Source organism: Diabrotica undecimpunctata, unplaced genomic scaffold (assembly GCF_040954645.1).
Source record: "Diabrotica undecimpunctata isolate CICGRU unplaced genomic scaffold, icDiaUnde3 ctg00000592.1, whole genome shotgun sequence".
NCBI classification, from domain to species: Eukaryota; Metazoa; Arthropoda; class Insecta; order Coleoptera; family Chrysomelidae; genus Diabrotica; species Diabrotica undecimpunctata.
The window spans coordinates 443,236-470,627 of record NW_027311898.1 but is presented as its reverse complement, the minus strand read 5'-3'; the positions used below and the strand labels follow the sequence as shown (position 1 = coordinate 470,627).

The 27,392-nt window shown below is 31.0% G+C and overlaps 1 protein-coding gene across 1 annotated transcript; it reads left to right on the top strand.

Moving 5' to 3' along the window:
- Positions 1-1,961: 1,961 nt before the first annotated feature.
- On the top strand, positions 1,962-2,933 carry LOC140431180 (uncharacterized). The gene is made up of 2 exons (XM_072519095.1): positions 1,962-2,508; positions 2,586-2,933. The coding sequence occupies exons 1-2, from the start codon at positions 2,047-2,049 to the stop codon at positions 2,931-2,933; spliced, it is 810 nt and encodes a 269-aa protein (XP_072375196.1). The 5' UTR covers positions 1,962-2,046.
- Positions 2,934-27,392: the final 24,459 nt, after the last annotated feature.

Sequence of the window (27,392 nt, the reverse complement as noted above, 5' to 3'; positions counted from 1 at the left end):
GGAGGGTATTAATGGATTAATCTTACCGATATTATAAAAACATTTGTATATCCAGACTTTCAAGAAAATAATGTATATACAGCACATTTCTGCATCCGAGAGACTTTTAGAAATTGTTAGAGTTAAACCAAGAAACAAAGAGCATACACACTAAACTATAAAACTTTATACCCTAATAGTTCTGAACGGCAAAATGTTAGTTTTGTTAAAAATATATTGCGTCCATAAATTCATGAAGGTACAGGTAATTTTTAGCAAACTTAATTTTTATTTATTAATATTTGATTTTTCTAATGACGAAAAGGTTAATCATGTGAAAAACTTTATTATTTGGCTTGAGAAGTGGAAACTGAAAACGAATGACAGATATAAAGGTTCAACCCGAACTATTTCTCTATTATTACAAATAATTAAATACTCTTTGAATTGAATATTCTCACAATTTTACATTGAATATACATTATTAGAGAAATTTCAAACAGTCATTGAAAAAAGATATGGTCAGTATAGATACTTATCGGGTTGTAATTATAGTATATCTTATTCCCAAATTCTAGAATCTGAAAAAATATTAGAATTTACATTTTAAATAAGAATATGTCAGACTTGAATTCTTGTAACAAAAATCCATCTAATAATTCCTTCATATTTTTGACTCAAATTATTTACAAAATTATAAATTGGATAAGTCTACCCATACGTGTGTCGCATTAAAATTTATAAAAATAAGCATTTATGTGCTGCATGCAAAAACTTTATTGTACATTTAGTGTGGGTACTACCGTTAGAGACAATTACTTTGATTATTTACAAAAGGGCTTTGTAATTGGCATATTAGTAGCCACGGATGAAATCAAATTTTTATACTTTTATATATGTGCAGTTTTTAAATGCATAAGTAATAATGAATAAATCAATATACAATTTATTAAACAGACAAATCATAAAACATTGCTGGCATTGGCTATGTCAAGTCTTGAAAGTGATCAGTATTATGTAAACTTGACAAAAAAATATATTTAGTCCATGTAATTCTAAGACCCCGTATCTGCAAAAAAAAACTGAATTTCCCATTTTCGCGGCAAACGATTAACAAAACAGTTATCCATCTATGCACAAAACTCCCAACCCAACAGAAAATTCTAGGAACCCCTAATACAGGTCATCTAATACCCTGTAACTGAATATATCTAAACTTGCAAAGTAATTGCTCTTACCGTATTAATTTGTATGAGTTTGTATTCATCTAATACCCTGTGACTGAATATATCTAAACTTGCAAAGTAATTCCTCTTACCGTATTAATTTGTATGAGTTTGTACTCAAAATACCGAATGGTTGCTGTAAATAGTAGTAAATAGTAATAGTTTCTTAAAAAATAGTTTAAATAACTTTGTATTGGTGAAATTATCGGTTAGGTTTAGTTATCGGTTAGGTAGTCTATTCCCGATAAGGGATATTGCTGTAATTTTTATATGAATTTTTTTTAAGATACGGGGTATTAAGTTTTTATAATTTCAAAATTGTAGAAAAAATATTTATCCCAAGGGAAACATTTAGCTTTAATGGCAAAAACTAATTTCAACCAAGATGATATTCCTGTGCTGGGCCCAATTAGTGCAAATATCATTGACGAAGAATTGTTCGAATATTGTGATACATTATTAATACATAGAGTGCCACCTTGTATAAAAAAAAATCAGTCCCCAGGTCCATTTTTATAATGTCTATCAACATGTATAAAGACCGCTTTACAGCTTGCAAGAAAACTTGCTGCAACTTCTTGCATGACTAACTTTCATGCAATTTATTGCAGGGCTTTATGTGCGACTTTACAGCTTGCAATTAATGTTGAAATTTTTACTCTTAACCTAACTTATTTATGATTTTTTTTAATTACTTGTTTATTTAAAACACTTTAGTCGATTTAGATTGATACATACACTGAATTAATTTCGATAGATTTAGATTAGAATTTAGATAGATATATTTAGAATTAATTTCAATAGATATATTGATTTAGATAGATTGATAGTAAATTTCGTAATGCCAAGACTATCGAAAATAGCCAAATGTAAAAGGAAAAAGGCAGTGGCAGAAATCTTAAGTATTATTATTGCTGTAGCCAGCCTTTTAGTTACTAATTCAGAACGCCGAGAACGGAGATGGTGGATAAGACCTTGGTTGAACAAGAAGAGGGGTAATATATCTCTAACGGAAGAATTTATCCAAGTAGATGATGAAAAGTACTCTAATTTTCTACGAATGAATGAAGGTACATTTAATAAACTCTTGGGAATAATTGAACATGTAATAACAAAGAAATCTATATTTCCAGATACCATTTCTGCTAAACACAAACTAATTATTACCCTAAGGTACTTAGCTACAGGAGAGAGCTTCCGTAGCTTAATGTACAATTATAGAGTCTCAGAGAGTGCCATTTCATTATTCATTCCCATAGTTTGTGAAGCAATTTATGAAGCACTTAAAAATGAATATTTGAAGGCAAGTATTTCGTAGATAGATTATAATGACCTACCTATATTACTTATATTTAGCAAACTGACAAAATCTTTTTTTAGGTTCCAAGGACAACTGCAGAGTGGTTGGAAATAGCGAAGGATTTTGAGACATTGTGGAATATCCCAAATGTCGTAGGAGCTTTAGATGGGAAGCATATTATGATAAAAGCTCCTAAAAGCCAAGGATCTGCCTATTTCAATTACAAGAAACAGCATAGTATTGTTTTACTTGCTTTCGTAGATGCCAAATACAACTTCACATACATTAATGTGGGAACAAATGGAAGGATATCAGATGGCGGTGTTTTTTGGGAGAGTGATCTATCTCAAGCCCTTGCCCAAAATTACCTGAATTTTCCAAAAGGAACCAGGAAGAGCAATGCCAGTACCCTTTGTGATTGTCGCTGATGCAGCATTTTCCCTGTCATCCTATATTTTAAAGCCTTACCCTCTACGTAATATGTCAAAAGAGCAAAGAATTTTCAATTACAGATTAAGTAGAGGTCGTCGTGTAGTTGAAAACGCATTTGGAATACTAGCTAATAGGTTTCGAGTATTGCTTCATTCGATACCTCTTAGTCCAGAAAAAGCAACACTAATCACAAAAACCTGCTGTGCTTTGCATAATTAAAAAAAAAAGAATCTGGAAATGTTTATACTGGAAATAGCCCAGAAGATGACAGAGAATACAGATTTGTGAATGGTCTGAGCAGGCAGAATTTTGGAAGACCAAGGAATGAGGCATTAAATATAAGGGAGGAATTTAAAGTTTATTTTAACGGATGTGGCAGTGTCCCCTGGCAAGAAGAAGTTATTTAAAGTATTTGATATTGTCTTTAATATAGTGTATATACTTACAGATAAAAATATTGCATATTTCATTTTAAATCCTTATTTTGGGTTTATTTTTGTATTGTGTAAAATTAGATAATATGCAAATCTGTTGGATACACTATTTAAATTTTGTTTTTATTTCTATAGGATCACTATATCTATAGGATGAAATGAAATTTTCATTTTACCTATACAATATGAGTTGAAATTTAGAACTTGTAGAAAACAAAAATAAATACACAAAATTAGTATCAGCTTTGTTTATTTGGATCACAAATTAAAAAAAAAATGTATTATTTACTCATTTCGCTTTTTCTGAAAAAATTTCCTTTTCGCTTTAAAAATACTTAGTGAAATTGATTCCTGTAGATCATTTAAAATCTCGTCATCATCTATGAGGTCCATTTCTTTTCCAACCCATCTGAAATAAAGTAAATGAAATATCAACAAATAAAGAAATATTCATGGTAGACCTCTAAAAAGTGCATCTATCAATTGGAGGAAAACTGCAATTAGTAATGAAAATAAAAGGCATTACAATACCTATGAACTTACTGAGCAAACACTATATTAGCACCTAAATTCATATCTTCAGTAATCCTACAGTCAGTCCTAAGCTCCTTCAGAGATGTTACTGCCTCACTAATAAGGCCATAGGCTTCCTCCTTCTCTTGTTTTTTTGATTTTTTTTTGGTGGCGCTTGTCCCTCATAACTACTGGAAGCTCTCGAACTGGACTGAGTTTTTTCGGGTATTTTCCTACACACTGTTGGAGAAGACAATACTTCCAAATTGGAAAATTCTTCTAAGTCCCCTTCAAAAATCATTTCACCTTCAGACTAAAATAATATTGACTATTACTTACTTATTACTTTTAAATCCAATCAAACTAACAAAATTTAACTTTTTGGTATAATAACAGTACCAAGTTTAAGAGCGTAGGCGCAAAATTTTGTTTCAATGCTATTTAAATGCATTTGTTTTTTCGAATCCTGAGAAAACTAATAAGTATTTTTAAAAAATTTAAACTCAGAATGAAAGATTACATCATTGTCGAAGGTGAAAATTCCCTGAAAACTTCTATAATGTTTATTTTAATAAATTATAGGGGTGAAAAAGAAGAGAAAATTGAGTGTGATTTTTAATTTCAAATATCTAATTCAAGAGAAACGTTTTGTTTATTCTAAGATACTTTCCACCCTCAGTAATGATGTAATCTTCATTCTGCTTTTAAATTTATCAAAAATATTTATTAGTTTTTCCAGGATTCGAAAACTACGAACACCATGTGATGGTAATATTTTCAAAATCAAGCATTCACTGTCTTTGTCATACAACGCACTCAGTCGAACATAATGTGGTTACAGTGACAAGACTACTAAATATTTGACATGACTACAGGAATATTTTGTGTTGTTTATTAAATAATATTGATACTATATTTAATAAATAATTGATTTAAGATATGAAATTAATAAAAAGTTATTATATTATTAAAATCACTTCTCTATGTTAATGATGACAATGTCAACTAAAGTTTATATCTCCGTACCAGTGAGAATTTTACTACACGTAATTTGATAAAGAAAAACTAGTAGACTTAAAATATTTGCGCCTATCACCTTAACAGTGAAAATATTAATTTTAACTTACATTATCTACTTCACTGTGATATTGGCTTTGAATGCTGTGAGAAAATGATAGTTCGAGTAGGTTTGATTCTCCTTTGGAAACTATTGTGGCACCTTGTTGCAAAAAGTGGAGTTCATCAAAACACCATAATTTTGGCACATAGATATCTGCAACCCCTGCTCCAGATGATTCACTTTTTTTAATTTTTGTCAATTCAGCCATATACTGAGTTCTAATACTATGCAATTTTTTTTAACATTTGCTTCTGACAAATTCGTCATTTTGTTATTATTAAACTGCTTGGTAATTGTTTGCAGTGCTGCAACTCTCACATTTCTATTATGATATTGTGGGTGAGAAGGCAAATATAAGCATTGATGTTGTTCCCACAGCTCAATTAATAAAGTAGCGGCATTTCGAGGCCAATCATAACCAATCCTTAAAAGAAAATTTTTGGTATAATTTCCCATTTTTAGAATGCTGTATACGATAGGGTATAATAAAGAAGAACAAAATTATTGATTCCAAAAGTGTGAATATCACAATAAATATCTGATATAGAATAACAATCTGATTTACTTACCTAGTTTTGCAAGACATTGTTGGTACTTCGGGCAGAAGATAGTTCAATTTTTGATGATACTCTAACGTATTAATTAAAAATATTAAAAAATTAGAACAATTAGAAAAAGCCGATAATCTACAAATCAAGCCAAGCTAAATACAAATGTGTGGAAAAGGAAATAATAAACAAAATAGGAAACAGCTGATCGGCATGTCTCCGTGTCAATCAGTGATTATGACATTTGACATTGTGGAAAAATCAAACTTCCTACAAATTCCCCTAGACTTGCATGAAAACTTGCACAGAAAATGGCACCAAACCGATTATCGCGCAACTGCAATAAGTTGCAGGCAATAATCAGCTGACGACATACTGCGCATGCCTTTGGGCAACTTTCTTGCATCTTGCAGGTAAAATTGCAAGCTGTAAAACGGACTTAAGCAACCTTTGTTGGAAAAAATATGTCTCCTTGATAATATTAATTTTTTTTGTTGTTGGATAACGAGTATCCACCATGGCCAAAACTAATAAATATTTATTATGGGCCATGGTGGACAAGCAGTATCCACCAATGATTTTAGACTATTCGAGTGTGTGACAACATCGCTATCACGTGCCGAAGAGCCGTGTGGCCTTGGGAATGCGTTTCATTAGTTTTCAGTTAACTTTTAGTTGTGAAGTGTGAAAGTATTGACGATGTCTTATGAAAAAGAACAGAAGGGTCTTCATGATCTGTGGAATGAGTTTCTTTCAGAAGAATCAGATTTTTCGGCGAGTTGTTCCGATTATAAACCCCAATAGCGAAGATGAATTATACTTGGAAGATTCTGACGTTGAAATTGAAATAAACAAGGCCAGTAATAATACACTAATATTATAATATAATAATATAATATAATATATAATATAATATAATATAATATAATATAATATAATATAATATAATATAATATAATATAATATAATATAATATAATATAATATAATATAATATAATATAATATAATATAATAATATATATAATAAAATAATATTATAATATAATATTATAATACACAATAACTTAAGACAATAACGGATCACAAGAAATAAACAACAGAATCCAGGCCGGTAACAAATGTCTTTTTGCCCTCCAAAATCTTATAAAATCAAACAACTAACAAGACGTACGAAGATGCAGGTCTATAAAACAATCATACGATCCGTTTTGATGTATGGAAGCGAAACGTGGACGATAACAAAGGCAAGAGATGTTTGGCCCTGTGCTAAATGAAGCATCAGGATAATATAGGATAAGAACTAACAAAGAGCTCGAAGAACTTTACCCAGACGCCAACATTATAAAAGAAATAAAGTCCAGAAGACTCCAATGGGCAGGACACCGCAGAAGACAGACGAACGAACAGTAAGACTGGCGTGGGAGGAAGTCCCAACTGGAAGGAGACCACGCGGACGTCCTCATCTCCGGTGGCGAGATAATATAGCAGGCGACCTAAGCACTAGGGCGTGGAGATTTTGATGGAGGTTGCTCAAGACAAAAAACAGTGGAGGCATGTTGTCGAGTCGGCTAAAACCCACAAAGGGTTGAACGCCACGAAATAAGTAAGAGTAAGTAATAATCCACGTTCTACTTCTAAAATATCGACCACTTCTACTGAACCGTCAGTTTCTCGTGCACGTAATACATTGAATGAAACTATCGAGTATGTGATTACCAAATATGCATCTGCATCTGATAGTTTCGATAACACTAGAAAACATTCAATAATTACTGAAAATGTAAGTGATAAAACCAGCAATTTTAGATGGGGTCCTGTGACTGATGAACATTTACGAAATTTTACATTTACTGCTAATTCTGGTTTGGCAATGTCATTGTATGACAACTATGATAAGTCGCCGTATTATTTCTATAAACTTTTCATTTCGGATGAGCTAGTTAATTATTTTGTAAATGAAACCAATCGTTATGATCTACAGCAACAAGAAAAAGCACAAAAAAAAATAAAAGCTAGAATTCATCGGTGGGTCGATACAAACGACGAAGAGATGGAAAAATTTATAGGAACCATTATGTGGATGGGTGTTATGCATTTACCTGCGATTTTATTGTATTGGTCAAGAAATTGTCTCTATACAAATGCTGTATCTTCGGTTATGTCACGAAATCAAATTTAATTGAAAAGGCAACCAAATCAAATTATATAATTTAAAAAATATATAAATTCAAGGGTAAACCAGTAATTATCTATTCACGTAATAGATCTGGTAGGTACTTACTCGTATTCAAATCATTCTTTGCTTAATTATGCATTCTGTTTTATTAGCAAAAATACGAACAAAAAGCTCTGGTATAGACTACCAAAAAGTCAAGGAACAAAAAAGATATATTTTCTCTCTCTTCCTCTCTCGAGAATAAAAATGTTCCTTTTGTATATTATATATTTAATATTATATATTATATATATAATATTGTATATATAATATTATATATAATATAATATGTATTAATATTATTGTTTATGTGATATGTTTTGTATTATTTAAAATTAAACGTTTATAATTATTTTAGGCTTTTGTATATCAATATAATCACTGTTTTACCGAGAACTGTCAATTTTGAAACACGTTAGTGTCATGTCTAATTGGCAAATCCTTTACGTGTTTGGTTCATACGCTGGTGGTTGTGAGTTCGAATCCCAATTATGAATTTCTTTTTTTATTTTTGAAATATTTAAAAACCTTACGTTAATCTTATTAAATATATCTGTACCTGAGAGCCAGACTAACCCAACTCCATTTTTATCTAATAAAGGATAAATACAGTAATGAACTGCTTGTTTCTTATTCTATAAGAGCCATATAAACCTTTCTCCATATACATAAAATTAAGGAAAATTTAGTTTTTTAAAGAACCCCAAGTTAAATTTATTTTTAGAGCCAAATAGACCTAATTGGTAGATGGGTTACTTTGGTTCAAAAGAGTTTATTTAAATAAACCTATCTTGGAGTTGGGTTTCTATGGTTCTAACTAGCTTTGCTTAGGTACAGCGCTGTTTACGTTGTGTCAAGTTAAATCCTAACGTAACTAAATTATTCAAACTAAAAAATAGTACAACCGTTGAAATGTCATAAGGAAACGAGTGTATGTGGTTTTATTTGTTTGTGCAAGATTCTTTTTATCGTTTTATTGTAATATGGACAAAGCAAAAATGAATATGTTTAACAGTAGAACAAGAAGATTGATGGAATGCTTAGAGGAAAATAAATTTATTTTTAGAGCCAAATAGACCTAATTGGTAGATGGGTTACTTTGGTTCAAAAGAGTTTATTTAAATAAACCTATCTTGGAGTTGGGTTTCTATGGTTCTAACTAGCTTTGCTTAGGTACAGCGCTGTTTACGTTGTGTCAAGTTAAATCCTAACGTAACTAAATTATTCAAACTAAAAAATAGTACAACCGTTGAAATGTCATAAGGAAACGAGTGTATGTGGTTTTATTTGTTTGTGCAAGATTCTTTTTATCGTTTTATTGTAATATGGACAAAGCAAAAATGAATATGTTTAACAGTAGAACAAGAAGATTGATGGAATGCTTAGAGGAAAATAAATTTATTTTTAGAGCCAAATAGACCTAATTGGTAGATGGGTTACTTTGGTTCAAAAGAGTTTATTTAAATAAACCTATCTTGGAGTTAGGTTTCTATGGTTCTAACTAGCTTTGCTTAGGTACAGCGCTGTTTACGTTGTGTCAAGTTAAATCCTAACCTAACTAAATTATTCAAACTAAAAAATAGTACAACCGTTGAAATGTCATAAGGAAACGAGTGTATGTGGTTTTATTTGTTTGTGCAAGATTCTTTTTATCGTTTTATTGTAATATGGACAAAGCAAAAATGAATATGTTTAACAGTAGAACAAGAAGATTGATGGAATGCTTAGAGGAAAATAAATTTATTTTTAGAGCCAAATAGACCTAATTGGTAGATGGGTTACTTTGGTTCAAAAGAGTTTATTTAAATAAACCTATCTTGGAGTTGGGTTTCTATGGTTCTAACTAGCTTTGCTTAGGTACAGCGCTGTTTACGTTGTGTCAAGTTAAATCCTAACCTAACTAAATTATTCAAACTAAAAAATAGTACAACCGTTGAAATGTCATAAGGAAACGAGTGTATGTGGTTTTATTTGTTTGTGCACGATTCTTTTTATCGTTTTATTGTAATATGGACAAAGCAAAAATGAATATGTTTAACAGTAGAACAAGAAGATTGATGGAATGCTTAGAGGAAAATAAATTTATTTTTAGAGCCAAATAGACCTAATTGGTAGATGGGTTACTTTGGTTCAAAAGAGTTTATTTAAATAAACCTATCTTGGAGTTAGGTTTCTATGGTTCTAACTAGCTTTGCTTAGGTACAGCGCTGTTTACGTTGTGTCAAGTTAAATCCTAACCTAACTAAATTATTCAAACTAAAAAATAGTACAACCGTTGAAATGTCATAAGGAAACGAGTGTATGTGGTTTTATTTGTTTGTGCAAGATTCTTTTTATCGTTTTATTGTAATATGGACAAAGCAAAAATGAATATGTTTAACAGTAGAACAAGAAGATTGATGGAATGCTTAGAGGAAAATAAATTTATTTTTAGAGCCAAATAGACCTAATTGGTAGATGGGTTACTTTGGTTCAAAAGAGTTTATTTAAATAAACCTATCTTGGAGTTAGGTTTCTATGGTTCTAACTAGCTTTGCTTAGGTACAGCGCTGTTTACGTTGTGTCAAGTTAAATCCTAACCTAACTAAATTATTCAAACTAAAAAATAGTACAACCGTTGAAATGTCATAAGGAAACGAGTGTATGTGGTTTTATTTGTTTGTGCAAGATTCTTTTTATCGTTTTATTGTAATATGGACAAAGCAAAAATGAATATGTTTAACAGTAGAACAAGAAGATTGATGGAATGCTTAGAGGAAAATAAATTTATTTTTAGAGCCAAATAGACCTAATTGGTAGATGGGTTACTTTGGTTCAAAAGAGTTTATTTAAATAAACCTATCTTGGAGTTGGGTTTCTATGGTTCTAACTAGCTTTGCTTAGGTACAGCGCTGTTTACGTTGTGTCAAGTTAAATCCTAACGTAACTAAATTATTCAAACTAAAAAATAGTACAACCGTTGAAATGTCATAAGGAAACGAGTGTATGTGGTTTTATTTGTTTGTGCAAGATTCTTTTTATCGTTTTATTGTAATATGGACAAAGCAAAAATGAATATGTTTAACAGTAGAACAAGAAGATTGATGGAATGCTTAGAGGAAAATAAATTTATTTTTAGAGCCAAATAGACCTAATTGGTAGATGGGTTACTTTGGTTCAAAAGAGTTTATTTAAATAAACCTATCTTGGAGTTAGGTTTCTATGGTTCTAACTAGCTTTGCTTAGGTACAGCGCTGTTTACGTTGTGTCAAGTTAAATCCTAACCTAACTAAATTATTCAAACTAAAAAATAGTACAACCGTTGAAATGTCATAAGGAAACGAGTGTATGTGGTTTTATTTGTTTGTGCAAGATTCTTTTTATCGTTTTATTGTAATATGGACAAAGCAAAAATGAATATGTTTAACAGTAGAACAAGAAGATTGATGGAATGCTTAGAGGAAAATAAATTTATTTTTAGAGCCAAATAGACCTAATTGGTAGATGGGTTACTTTGGTTCAAAAGAGTTTATTTAAATAAACCTATCTTGGAGTTAGGTTTCTATGGTTCTAACTAGCTTTGCTTAGGTACAGCGCTGTTTACGTTGTGTCAAGTTAAATCCTAACCTAACTAAATTATTCAAACTAAAAAATAGTACAACCGTTGAAATGTCATAAGGAAACGAGTGTATGTGGTTTTATTTGTTTGTGCACGATTCTTTTTATCGTTTTATTGTAATATGGACAAAGCAAAAATGAATATGTTTAACAGTAGAACAAGAAGATTGATGGAATGCTTAGAGGAAAATAAATTTATTTTTAGAGCCAAATAGACCTAATTGGTAGATGGGTTACTTTGGTTCAAAAGAGTTTATTTAAATAAACCTATCTTGGAGTTGGGTTTCTATGGTTCTAACTAGCTTTGCTTAGGTACAGCGCTGTTTACGTTGTGTCAAGTTAAATCCTAACCTAACTAAATTATTCAAACTAAAAAATAGTACAACCGTTGAAATGTCATAAGGAAACGAGTGTATGTGGTTTTATTTGTTTGTGCAAGATTCTTTTTATCGTTTTATTGTAATATGGACAAAGCAAAAATGAATATGTTTAACAGTAGAACAAGAAGATTGATGGAATGCTTAGAGGAAAATAAAACACTGAATACTAATACAACAGGTAAGTTGAAAACTATACAAATTTTTGTTGATGCAGATAAGAATGTAATTTTAGTAAGGTCTCGTTTTATGTGGTGGGCGTTCTTCAGAAAAGCGCATATAAAAAAATCGCATTTCGCGTTAAAAATACTTTATTTGCCGTGAAAAAGTAGAGACACGTTCTGTAGTTTTCCAAAATCACATAAAACCAAAACGTTTCTTCGCCAAAATTTATTATCTTTGATATTTTTGTTTCTCCATTGGGCTAAATAAAATCTTAAAAAAGACATTAACAAAATAGACTTACAATCTTGAGATGGCAGAAACCTCTTGTAATGAAAAATAAAAGTTTATTGACACTCACTTTAAACGTTTCAACCTAGAAATCAAAATGTGTTGCTTACGGCAAGTTGAAATCAGCAAAATTTAAACTACCTTATTATAAAAATGAAGGAAACACCGCTAAGAGAAAATTTTGTTTCAAAACAATAACATTTTATACCTTTCAATGCGAAACTCAAAATGATGTAATAGTGACATCATGTAACAAGGGAATCCCCGAATTGCAAATGCTCACTTTACTGATATCTGGATGTGAAGAGTTAATTTAAATTATAATTAGTTGTTTATAATAGAAAATTTTGGATGAAACACAAACTACACAACTTCAAAATCGCATTAATCCACATAAAAAGAGGCCTTACTGTATTTTGATATTCTTTAGATTAGAGTGTTACATCAATGTTTTTGTCATTAAGTTTAAAGTTTATTTTAGTTACCCTAAGGGTCAACGGAATGCTATAATAATTCACCATTATTCTGTTGATATAATTTTATTGAGAATAGGTGACTAATAAAAATATTAAAATTGTTTTATTTGATTTTTTTAGGTGATGGCAATCAACTTTTGCCTGCTGTTGGAAATTATATATTTCCCTCACAATCATCTGTGGAGAGGGAATATGTTACAAAAAATAGTGGCCATAGATGTGACGGAAATATTTTTCATAATAGTGATGGCAATACTTATTATAATCTACAATCCATGTCACACTCAACAGATGTAAGCGTTTTAAAAGCAAGGAATAGTGAACTAAATGAACTGCCCAATAAAGATACAACTTCACTGATGGAAGAAAAGATATTCTCTTGTAATACATGTAATACTGATGGTTTGTCTGAATTAATGGTTGGTAAAGAAGAAAATTACATTGACGTGGTTCCTATAGGATGCAGTGAAACAAATGATGATAATTCAGATGCAGATCCGGACTTTATTCCAAGTGATTCTGATTCAGAAAATACTGGTTTAGCAAAAGGTAAAAAGCGAGTACGGTGTGAGAAGCAGTGGAAAAAAAACCTTAGAAAATCCCAAAAATGTGCTGGAAAAAAATACGTTTCATCATTAGGAAAATCCGTTCCAGCAAAACAAATGAAGCCTGCTTGTCGAAATTGTCGAAACAAATGCCCCACAAAGTTGGATGAAACTCAGAGGCAACATATTTTTAATGCCTTTTGGAATGAAGAAACAACTTGGGATTGCAAAAGACGATATGTTGCTTCGCATGTAAAATCCCGGGACATTGCTCGTAGACGTAGCGAGAACCAAACCAATGACGGAAAAGAAAAACAAAATACTTTTACGTACACACTAACATCTAATAATCAGGATATAAAAGTGTGCAAAACCCTCAGTTTCGAATACTTTCGTTAAAACAGCTTTAAAAAAAGCTTTTAATTCTGGTATTATAACACCAGACTTAAGAGGACGACATACCCCATCCAATAAAACATCGGAGGCTACTGTGGAGAGTATAAGAGAACACATTAAAAAGTATCCAACGTACCAGTCACATTATAGTCGGGAACGAACAAAAAAATTATATTTGGGTGGCCACTTAAACATTTCCAAAATGTACTCCCTATACGTAGAAGAATGTCAATCCTTACGTCAGATTCCAGCAAAAGATTGGCAGTTTAGACAAGTATTTAACGAAGAATTTAATTACTCCTTCCATCCACCCAGTAATGATACATGTGATACTTGCGATTCATTTACGGCTAAACTTAGGGAAAGTACATTGAGCAATGCCGAAAAAGAAAAAGTTAAAACTGATCAAGAAAATCATGTAACAGAAGCATCGCTTCGTTATAGTTTAAAAAGAAAGGATAAAGAAATAGCATCAAACGATCAATCTTATAAAGTGTATATGGTAGATCTTCAAAAATGTTTGCCGACGCCTTTTTTAACAAATTCGTCTAGCTTTTATTTGCGTAAATTATGGACCCTACATTATACAATTCATGAGCCCAGCCACGCTACCTGGTGTATTTTGTGGGATGAGGTAAGAGGAGGACGTGGAGGTAATGAAATGGCCTCATGCATGTTGAAATGGGCTACTAATTTTTTGCATAACTCAGGTGCCAAGGAAATAACAATATGGTCAGATAATTGTACAGGCCAGAATAGGACCATGATGGTGGTAATGTTGTACTTCTGGCTGGTGTTTCACATTCCAGGGATTGAAATAATAAATCATAAATTTCTACTTCGTGGCCACACACACATGGAGGTTGATGGCGAACACAGCATCATAGAGAGAGCGAAAAAACACTTATCATCCTCGGAAATATTTACTTGTAACGACTGGGCTAATTTTATAAAAGTTTGCAGGCCTAAAAATCCATTCATAGTTAATGTCATGCAGTTACAGGATTTTAAGTCGTTTTCATCTTTAATGAATTCTTCTATGAGTCCATTTACGGTACGAAAAAGAACTGCAGAAAACCATAATTTTCAAATTTCGAATGTCGTTTGGTTGCAAATTCGAAAGCACGACTTTGGGAAATTATATTTTAAAAATTCCTTTTCGGATGAGGACTTTCAAATAGTTGACTGTAATAGAAATGTTCGTCGTTCGGTATGCCAAATTCCTGCAGAATTACCGTTGCTACGAACCGAGAAGAAAAAAATTAAATAATAGTAAGTACAATGACTTGATAAAGATGTTAGACTGGATCCCTGAAGAATACAAGGAATATTATAGAAATCTTCCACATGGAGAAGGTGAAGCTGAAGACTCAAATGAGTAAAATTTAGTATTTTGTCCCTTATTTTAAATAAAAGTTTATAATTTACTATACCAATGTGCCTTTCTTATTGTATGTTGTTGATTTTATTACACCCATATACTATTCATATTGATGGTATGTTAGAGCTAAAGTGACCCAACTCCATTAAATTATTAAACTATTTAATTTAAAGTAGTGTGGTTACACAAGATAATACATAAGTTGTATTTATATATATATTTTTAAAAACTGCAAATGTATTGAATTAAAATAAATATATTTATTTAGAATAAGCTTGATATTTTTTTTTTTTTTGGTCGTGGATTTTATTGGATCCTCTGGCTCTACAGTCTCCCTCCCCAACTGCGGACACTCTCCTAGCCATCCAAGACACACTCAGCCTTCACCCGGATGAGGACGACCTGATGGAAACAGGAAGGAAAAGGGAGCATGTTGACCTTCCGTCCGATGACGAGACCTTGGGAGGCGATGGATGTCCAAAGAGAAGGAAAGAGAGACACATGGTAGACACAGCGTTTCAGGATCATGTCCTGGCTTTATTAGGCCAAATATCCCAGAATCAAGAATTAATGATGGCAAACCAGAGAATACTTATGGACAATCAAAAAGAGCTCGAGTCCAGAGTCTTGGCCCTGACAAGCCGAGTTAAGACCCTCGAAGAAGCAAGGTTACACCACTTTACGGCAAAAACCAGCCTGTACCCAGATCTGGCGACCACAGCACCTGAGGGGCATAGACAAGTTGCAACATGTCCAGATCCTGATGAAAACCATCCCATGGGCAGGCTGGTGACTGTGTAAAACCTAGAAGTAAGAAAAAAAAAAAAGCTTGATATTATTGTGATTTCGCGCCCTCCCGAAAAATTGCAATAAAGGAGGTGGGTTAGTCTGGCTCTCAGGTACAGATATGTAATATGCACAAAAAACATAAATGTTAAAATAAAATAAAAATTTACAACATAATCCGAGTTGATGGTTTTTTATTTTTATCTTCGTAAAGTAAGTTATGTATATTGGCAGTTTTAAATACTTATGAATATTACATTTTAATTTATATTGTATTATTATATTGAATTATGTTGCAGTGTATTTATTGTATTTTAATTTTTATATTATTAACAAAATAAACAATGAATTTTACTGCAGAGTATGTGTAAATTTTTTTTTTGCATTCAACTTCTTTTATACATATATAAAAATAAAAATATATATTTTAATTAAAATATTGATACAATCCTTCATTTACTATACTCCTATTACAGGTCAAATGTTTATATATAGCAAACGATGCACCATATACCTATATACGTAATTCTTTTTCTCTTTCTGCTCTCTCTTACCTATAGCATTACATATGTAATGATTGTGCAGATTGACTCCTATATAAATTTTTAACGGCGAACGCATGTATAAAAGTATAACTTCTACCGGCAGTCCCACTGGACTACCACACCCGTTTTTTTTTTCAATAAATTGTTAAATAAACTATCTAATTTGCTTCAATTTTTTTTTCAATTTTTATTATAATATTTGAGATAATTTTTATTTAAAAACATAAAAATTTATAATTAATTTATACCTCTTTAATAAAATTGTAAATAATTTATTTATAATAGATTTTATGAAAACAACAAATTGTCCTATTCAATTGTTTCTAAAAATAGTAGTGCTTTGGAGATATTAATTAAAATAATTTTTCTAATGTCTATTCTTTATTATTTTATTATTATTCTTTTTAAGTTAGAATTAATTTCATGTTATCGAATGAACTCTCCTACAATAAAGTCGTCCCAAAAATGCAGCTCAGTAATATTTATTGGCAATATAATTTTAAAGTCATCTACTTTAAAATATATGTATATATATATATATATATATATATATATATATATATATATATATATATACAGGGTGATTGATTAGTGTAAGGAAGCTCAGTAGATCTGTTATAGTAAAAATTACAAAAAAAAAGTATTAACAAAAATTGTAGGCAGCTTTAAACTTCAAATTTTAAAATTAGATACAATCTTACAGGCTGTTCCATAAGATGGTGGCAGACCAAACTTTTGTTTTTTTTTCTGCTTCACTTTCACATCACAACAATGTAAAATTTTATTATATTATACCGTGGATTTAAAAAGTTCTAACCAATATTACCTGAAAATCGTATCCTTGTATAATTAAAAAGGAGTATAGGAACATTGATATATTGAACATATTCGTTTTTATAATATTCGTTAAATCAAATACAGGGTAAGTCAAAATGCAAGTACATTATTTTCTTGGTAATTTTAAATAGAATACCCTGTATTTTATATCACTATCAAAAAGTACTAATATCGTACTTCAAATTTTATAAAGTACTCCCTATACCTAAAGTTATCAGTTTTCTAGATATTTTTATTTTTTATCAAAGTATTAATTTGGTAGATATTTTAACGTTTACCAATAATTATTTTGAATCGGCCATGATTAATTTGAAACTGACAGTTTGACATTATTGTTTATTAATTCAGTATTGGGATACATCGTAAATTAGCAACAATTATTATTTAGTAATTCAGTAATTAATTCAATTTAAATTAGCAATAATGAATTTTACTACTGATGAAATGGTAGATATGATCTGAATATTGGGGGAATGCAATAAAAATTCATTACTATCAGCTAGAACTTATTAAGAATGGTTTTTAGATAGGCGGCAATCTAGACAAGATACATTTGAAAAAGTGAAAGGTCGATTTAACCGCACTGGTAAGGTGGTCCCAAGGTCACCGGAATTCAATAAAATGGACTCATTTTTCGGGGTTACGTTAAGAACGAAGTATATAAAATACCACCAACAAGAAGGGATAATGAAAAATAGAATCCGAATTGCATTTCAAAATATTTCGTTACAAATGCTTAGTAGGTAATGTAAGCAACTCTTTCAATGACCGCTTTCAAGTATGCACAGATGTTTTGGGAGGTCATTTTGAACACCTTACTTAACCCAGCAAACAGACTTGAGCCCAGTTACGTGATGATTACGTTAAATTTACGGCGAATTTCAACGAATACGTAACTCGGTGATTTAAGACGAAAAAAAACGTATTTCAGTGCCAAATCATTCACCTATATATTACTGCTTCTTTTATACATGTTTGACATTAGAATAAATATAAAATCTTAATGCAAAATATAGTACATGTTTTTTATAATAGTTGTGAATGTCGGTTACATTGCAAAGCTACGTTTATTTCACGTAAAAATCACGAAAGCGAAATAACTTCCTTCAGTTAAATTTTGAGGAATATTTTGGAAAACAAAACTTTAGAACCGTGTTGGTTAGATACGTATTGCTTGAATTTTCCTCACTGTGTTTTATGGACGTCGAAAAATTAGGTGTATTTCACGTAAAAGTAACGTAAATAATACCAATATTAACAAAAAGTTTTTGATCTCGCTTTTAAAAACATTTAGCCTACCTATTTCAATCCTACTACTACTTAGAAGCTATTTTTTTTATTTAAAAATATGACAGGACCTAATATAATTTATGTTGAGCCTTTGTTGAGTCTAATTTTCAAATCGCGCGCGGTGATGACGTACTTCCAAGCCTTCCCTCCTAGTCCTAACGAAGAAGAATGATTATAACAGAGACAACAGATGACTTGTCTCTGATTATAACCTCTAAAATCAGCTTTTCTCAAAACGTGAAACGAAATTTTCCCTCGTTTTATTTTAGGCTTATATATGTATATAGTTATATGTCTTTCATATTAATAGAGTTTGATGAGAAAGAGGGAGGTTCTGTTGCTGTGGTGCACCAGAACTGGCTCACTCCAAGAAAAAAGGAAGTATATTGGCCTCCTTATAAAACTCAAGCGCTTTACGATAAAGCAGTAAAGAAAGGGGATAGTTGCACAGAAGATTGGCAGTTATTTACGGTGAAACGTATTTTTAGATACTATGGTATGTATACAAGTATAATTATTTAAAAAAAAAAAATAAAAACCTTGTTTCAAATTAATTTATCTGTTGGGATCTGCTAATTTTTATAAAATATTCTGAAGATAGCTTTGAAGAAGCTCAGGTCAAGGCAAAAGTAGCTGAAGTTACATCAGATCTACAGTCAGAAGTCGATGAGGTAAATTCAGAGAAGAAAAGACAGAGAATCAAACCACGCCGGTTCATTTATAGTGACACTGAATCTGAAGAGGATTCATTACCACGACCACCGAAAATTTGTAAAGGTAAATAGTTACATATTGTTTATGGTTATAAGTTATAAAGGCTTTATGTTTTCAGCTGTTCAGGATACCTCTTCACACACCCCAAGAAGCTCCACAAGTTCGTGTATTAGTTATAGTACATTGTGTAATACAGGAACGTCTTGTGATACCCCAGTCACTTCAGTAAATGTTGAAAGAAACCTTGAAAGCAATGCAGAGTCTCAAAGTAGTAAGTAGATGTTAATTAGGTACTATTTGCAGTATATAACCTTGTATTTGCTGAAGTGTTTACGGAACTTTAGTCCACTTCGGTAGTTCAGGGTTAATTGTTGAAGATGGCCATTTATTGATTGCTCAATATATCTATCTTTTTACAGGTTTTCAGACTAAGCTGGTGTCACATTTAGCGCTGATAATTGAACAAAATAAGGAAATCTTGTCTCTTTTGAAAAATAGACCACTGATTGAACAGTCTTCCGTTTTAAAGCCCAATGTTCCTGTAATTTTACCAATTTACACTTTTGAAGACTTACAAATTTTGGAAAATTTTCTATCTGAAAATGAAGCCAATTGTATATCCTTGGTAAAACTTTTATAATGTCAACTGTTATATTTATTAAACTATTTTATTTTTAGAGCAAGTATCTGGGCACATTAGATAAAAATAGTGTAGTATCTGCTACCAATTCAGCATTAAGATGTTGTTTGGCTTATAAAGTAGCTAAAAATATGAGCTTTTTGGGATCAAGGAATAATAAAAAGGCCTTTAACAACAATATACTTAAAAAAGTGATCGTTGGTAAGGGTGACTAAATAAATGTATGTGATTACATATATTTCATGTAATAATTTTTACAGATTCTGTAAAACTAGCCATACCAGGTTCAACTACCAGAAGTATAGAAGACTGTATGAAAACTTGGTTAAAACGGGCTCCTAAGCACTACAAGTTGGAACAGATCAAATTGAATAGAACTGATGATGCCATATAAAGCTGTTGTAGTCAAAAGACAATTTTATAGGAGGCTAAAGAAACGTAGGGAAATAATTTGTAAGGACTTAAATAGTGAAAAACTGCTAACTAAGGTAAACTATGAAAATGCTAATGTAAAAAATGATACTGATAATTTAAATACAGATGTAAGTGTTGGCTGTGAAACCAGTCATAATTCTTTAGGCACTCCTAATATTTTAAATTCAAATGATTGTTTGCTAAATGAAACTCTTCAATTAAATACTCTAGTTCCATGTAAACATGACACGACTGTATTTGAATTTGTACCAGAAAATTCCCAATATTCTAATAAATTAGGAATATGCCAGGAATTAAGAAATTGGGTAATAAGGTCAGGCAGTCTACCACATAATAGTGTTACATACTTACTGCATGTTTTGTCAAAGTATCATCCTGAACTACCTCTAGATTGTCGAACCTTACTCAAAACTCCAACCAAAACTTTAATGCGCCCTTTGAATAAAAGAAACTATTGTCACCTAGGAATTTCTACAGCATTAGAAAATTTTTTGTTACGCAATCCAAAATTTACTGAATCTGTAATTGAAATAGCTTTTAATATCGATGGATTACCTCTATATAAAAGTTGCAATAGTCAGCTATGGCCAATTTTAGGCCAAATAAAAAATTTTAATAGTAAACCTTTTTCTATTGGAATATTTTATGGATCTTCTAAACCGCAGCCTTTGAATCTTTTTCTTGATGATTTTATATCTGAATTAAAACATTTAATTGATAATACATTTTGCTTTAAAGGCAAATTGTATGAAATTAAAGTGTTTGCATTTATTTGCGATGCACCAGCACGTTCATTTCTAAAATGTATTAAGTCCCATAATGGATATTCTTCTTGTGAAAAATGCATCGAAGTAGGAGACTACATTGACGGTCGAATAGTTCTCAAGTCTGTTACAAGTCAAAAACGTACTGATGATAGTTTTTTGCGACAGACAGATGATGATCATCATACAGGTATTTCACCTTTGGTGAAACTTTCAATTGGATTGGTATCCAAGTTTCCTATTGACTATATGCATACAGTGTGCTTAGGTGTAGTCAGAAAGCTGTTGCATACTTGGACAAGTGGGCCACTAAAGGTTAGGTTGTGTAGTTCTAAAGTTCAAAAAATATCTGAGACTTTAGAACATTTTTGTAAGTCCATTCCTATCGAATTTAATAGGAAATCCCGGTCACTTTCAGAACTGGCACGATGGAAAGCTACTGAATTTAGAACGTTTCTTTTATATTTAGGGCCAGTGGTTTTAAAAGGTACCATACCTGTTGCTATTTACGAACATTTTTTGTTACTGCACTGTGCGATAAGTATATTAATATCAAAACAACGCTTGTCAGATATTGGAGTAAATTATGCAGATACTCTTTTAAAAACCTTTGTTACACATTGTTCAAAAATTTATGGTCAGATATATTTAGTTTATAATATTCATTATTTGTGCCATTTAAGTGATGATGTTCTTCATTATGGTCCTCTTGACCAGTTTTCAGCATTCCCATTTGAAAATGCCTTAAATCAAATTAAACGGTTGGTCAAATCAACAACTAATCCTTTAGCTCAAATATGTAATAGATTGATAGAAGCTAATAGTGTCATTTTAGAGCCGAATGAAATAAAAAAAACACAACTTAAAATGAAACATTGTAGTGGCCCTTTACTTTCTAAACACCTTTTTTCTGTACAATATAAACAGGTAATTTTCAGTGAGATAACATTGTCAATAATTTCTCATTCCAATGCAGATTGTTACATTATGTATAATTCAGATATAATGCAGATTCAAAACATAGTTTGTGATAACCAGAAATTGGTAAAGATTATAACAAGAGTATTTAAATCAAAGTCTGCCTGGTATAATTACCCTTTTTCTTCAGAGCGTTTAAATATATACCTAGTTTCTGATTTATCTGAAAATTTAACTATTTGGCCACTAAATGAAAACGTAATTGTAAAATGTATTGTCCTTCAGTTAGATGATAATCAGTGGGTATCATTTCCCATTGTACATTCATTGAATGAACATAATAAATAAATTTAGAAGCATGTGAAAAAACTTATTGTGTAGTATTTAAAATTTCTAATTATTACCATACTCTAGGCCTTACTATTGTGTTATACTAATTTGTTTATCATTTAACAGCAGTTGTATGTTTTCAAAATAAAAATTTACTAATTTACTTAGAATCAATTATTAAATGTTAATTTAGTATGTATTCTTAGGCATTATCATACTTTATCACTATTCCATACTTACCACGGTAGTGTGGTAAAGTAAAACTATTGAAACTAAGAAGAGATGTAACTTGAAGTTAATTATACAAGACAAATGTACCAAAAAATCTTTATTTTAATGTTTTTTAGTATGTTATTATTAGGTTCTGGGATTGTTTTTGAACTATGCAGGCATGTAACTAGATTATACAGAGTGTGCGATCGAAAACGAAACAGACCTAATATCTTTAAGACACTTTTAAAAAATAAAAAATGCGAGAAAAGATCGATTTTTATTTCAACGGAGATACTTATTTTTCCTAATTGCAGCATCGATACTACAACCCTCGAGCAGTTGTGTGCGAAGAACCCCTAAAATTTAAATAGTAAATGTACCAAGTGTAGCACATATTTAAAAAGGTAATTTTATGTTGAGTTCAGAAGGAACCAATATTGTTGAACAAAATTCCGATTTTAACGCCCTCTTGTGGGAAAAATAATCGTTACATAATTTAAAGTGGGACACCTCATGTGAGTTATTTTTATTGGCAATTCAAAACAAGAAATAATATTATCCAGAAATTATATTTTAAAAGTGAAATTACCTAAAAAGTTAAAGACTTAACAGAATCGCACTTTTCAGTCTTATTTTCACTTAATATGATTTCAGGATAATATTATTTACTGCTTTGAATTGGTAATAAAAATAGCTGTAAAATGAGGTGACACACTTTAAATTACATAACGCTTTCCCAAAAGAGGTGATTTGGTATATTCTCTATTTAAATTTTAGGGGTTGTTCACGTCACTGTTCGAGGGTTGAAGTGGCGATGGTGCAATTAGGAAAAACAAGTGTCCTCCTCGAAATAAAAATAGACCTGTTTTTGCATATTTTTAATGTGTCTTTTGGTCTTTAGTTTTCGATGCCTTACCTTGTATAGTAATTATGCAAGACAAATGTTTTTAAGTCACTAAATTCTACTGCAATGCTGAATGTGAGCCTCCGAGACCACATAACAAACCGACAAATCAGGCAAAGATCAGGAGTTCAAGACGTCATCGAAAGAACCACGAGACTTAAGTGGAACTGGGCAGGACACTTAGCCAGAACACAAGATGGACGATGGACAAGACGAATTATGGAATGGAGGCCCAGAAATTATAAAAGAAGCCGAGGACGACCACCGACTAGATGGACCGACGACATAAAAAGAGTAGCGGGAAACTGGCTACAAGCGGCCCAGTGTAGAGAACACTGGAAAGAACTGAGGGAGGCCTATGTCCAGCAGTGGACGGGATTGGCTGATTGATGAAATTCTACTAAATAAATACATTGTTAATACTTCATGTGCTTGTTTTATTTATATCATAATAATATATGTGAGAATAATAATTACGTGATTCATAAGTAAATTAAAGACGAATTATTTACGTAAACTGAGGACGTATTTTTCACGTGAAAACTAATATATACATTCCCTAAAAGTAACGTGAATCAACACGTGTTTTCAACGTGAATTTCCCGAAACATTTTATTGCAATATAAGGTAAATAACACGTCTATTGAAGACGAGTTATTCACGTAATGTAAATACGTATTTTCAATGTGACATTCCAACCAAATTTTCACGTGAAATTCACTTAAGCAATTTACGTATATTGGTGACAAACGTACCCAAAATTCACGTCATTAACACGTCGGTCTGTTTGCTGGGAAGTAAGATAAGTTAAAATTACTGTTGTTTTTTATTTTTCTATGTGTTGTTATTGTTTTTTTTTTAATTTTCCGTCTGTTATTTTTTATAAATATTATTTCAAATAAATTGTTTTCTTTTATGTGTCGCTATTTCGTTACTGAATTAATAATTTTATTTGATAATTATTATTGGTAAACGTTAAAATATCTACCAAATTAATACTTTGATAGAAAAATAAAAATATCTAGAAAACTGATAACTTTAGGTATAGGGAGTACTTTATAAAATTTGAAGTACGATATTAGTACTTTTTGATAGTGATATAAAATACGGGGTGTTCTATTTAAAATTACCAAGAAAATAATGTACTTGCATTTTACTTACCGTGTATTTGATTTAACGAATATTATAAAAACGAATATGTTTTATAAATTTTAACAATTATTAAAAAACTATGGTTGCAATAGATCAATGTTCCTATACTTCTTTTTAATTATACAGGGAGTTAAACTTCATACGATTTTCAGATAATATTGGTTATAACTGTTTAAATACCTGGTATAACATAATAAAACTTCACATTGTTGTGATGTGGAAGTAAAGCAGATTTCAAATTTAAAATAAAATACAGGGTGTTCCATTTAAAAAAAAACATAAGTTTGGTCTGCCACCATCTTATGGAACACCCTGTAAGATTGTAACTAATTTTAAAATGTGGAGTTAAAAGCTGCCTACAATTTTTGTTATTCTTACTATAACAGATCTACTGAGATTTCTTAAAAGTTATAAACAAAGCTGCTACGAATCAAATAAAAAAAAGGCTAACTCTGTCCCAAATTATTTTAGGACAAATTTTTTTTCTTTTAAATTTGTAAAAAAATTAGGCTTTTTAAATATAAAAAAATAATGTTCTTACAGGCAATGGCTAAAAAGTTATTCTAATTGTTTATAAGCAAAAAATGTTTTTGCAAAATTATTTTGCAATATTTAAAATTAATTTTCTTAATTTTTCTTTAATGTTAATAATAGAACAAGTCTTCTTCTTCAAAAAACTATCATTACAATTACTAAAACTATATAATTTTCTGACATATTGTTGCAAAAAAAATAATTTGGGATAAACAAATAAAATAACTCTTAAACTATTTGACCGATCACTTTAAAATTTAAACAATATTTTAAGCACTCATAGACACAGCATTCTATGAAATATAAATGTTAAAAGTTTATTTTCAAAAAAGTTATTAACATTTATAAAAAACCGAAATTTTTGACCTATTTTGCAATTTCCTAAGCAACAAATAAGGATAGAAACATTTAGTAAACGCCATTTTGAAGGTTTTTATATGACTTAAAAGTTTCTTCTCTTGTAAAATTTGTTTAAAATACTTCATTTTTTGCCGATAGACGAAAAAAGCAAAATTTTTCAGTTTTTGACCTTAATTTGTTAATAACTAAGTCCAAAAAATCGACTGCAGGAAACATTAGGTTTTTGTTACAGAGGACCATACTACTAAAAACAACTGTCGTTTGTCTGGCCGGACGAGTGTCAAAAACATGGTACTTTTTTTGCTTATTTCCCTGGCCTATTATCATTGGTCAAAATGCAACGAAATTGCAGCCAATGATAATTTCCGAAATTGAGCATTGGCTGTCGTGCAGGTCCTGCCGGTTAACGCCACAAGGACCGTTAATGATGGTTAAAACCCGTTAATGACGGTTAAAACCGTTGACCCAGCTTTATTGTATAAATACTGGTGCACGATGGGCAACAATTCAGATCTGGTCAGGATATGTCCGCAGATCCAGCTTCCTTGGCAAGTTGAGACCTTCTGGTAGATTTAGTTCCCAGAAACTCGAACCTTTGTGTTTATTTTCCATGTACTAATACCTATATTTTCTTTCAGGAATTTTGACAAAGTTTCAAGGCGAAACTTTGTCGGTTTGTGCTAAAACCGCCGCCATTTTATTTTATATTTTCCTGGAATTTTTGACTTAGTCAAAATTCCGATTTATTTGCATTCTAATCCGTCGCTACTTACTTAGACGGATTTTGCTATTATTTTTATATTTTAATGTTGTATTTCTTTCAGGTACTTTTGGTTCATGTAAGAAATTACTTTCTCTTTTAGATTCGCTAAGTCTCTTGACGGGACTTAGCCGTTTGAACGAGATTGTATCCTTTAAAACCTTACATTTTTTTTCTCTATTTATTATTTGGACTTTGTCGTATTTTTCAGGAAGATTAAACTTGTAAAATTTTTCGCTTTTAATTTTATTTTAGGGACTTTGAAGAAATTTCGTAGTAAAATTAACTTGTAATTTTTTTCAGCTTTTTGTTCTTATTTTGTTCTTTGAAAATAATTCAGGTCCAAAAATAACTTGTAATTTTTTCACCTTTTACCTTTCAGCGACTTTAATAACTATTAATATAAAATCTTTAATAACTATTTTATTTAGTGACTTTTTGTACTTTTTTTTGTTGATTCGTCCGAAAGGCACTACGCCTGACAACCCCCACCTATTTTTGGGGCTCTGTCACACCTGCAATCTTTCGACGAATTTTGAAATTTTATTTTTATTTTTAAATTAACCCTAGGTCTTTTAATAATCACATCTTTATTGCAGATTCTTAGTTTAGGCCTAATTGGCATAATTATCTTATAGATTTCCAATCTTAAGATAATTATCCATTTTCCTTCAGATTCTTAGTTTTAGTACTTTGATTTTATCTGATTGTTTAATAAACATTATTTGTGTTTGGTTTAACCCTTTTATCCTTAGCTAGTGACCATAGACAGTATCTATGGCCACTGACCGTGAACCCTACCCCTTACGGTCACAAACAGCACAGGACAGAGCGATGGATTCTTCTTCTCTCATTCCTGAGGAAACAGGTCATCGTCAAGAAGACAAAGTTTCATATATATAGCAGATCATGTTCTAGTTTTAATGGTAAGAGGTCTAAGAACACCGTGGAAATCACCTATTTCATACCACTTTTGTAGCAGAGGTGGTGCAAAAACACCTCAAATTAAAAACATGTTGATGGAAGTCAGTTCTAACTTATTAAATATTGGACTTACACCTGTTACTGTAATCAAAAGAAATCGGCTGTAATATATATGCTTTTAAAAGATAAAAAAGCAGAATATCTGGGACAAGGCAATGTAGATCAATATAGAAATAACTCTTTTGAGGCCGAAGGATGTATTCTATACTATTTACTTGATCATCCTCACCTTT

Coding starts and splice junctions, on each gene's coding strand:
- LOC140431180 (XM_072519095.1), top strand. CDS start 2,047: ATGCCAAGACTATCGAAAATAGCCAAATGTAAAAGGAAAAAGGCAGTG. Junction 2,509..2,585: donor TTAAAAATGAATATTTGAAG/GCAAGTATTTCG, acceptor ATCTTTTTTTAG/GTTCCAAGGACAACTGCAGA.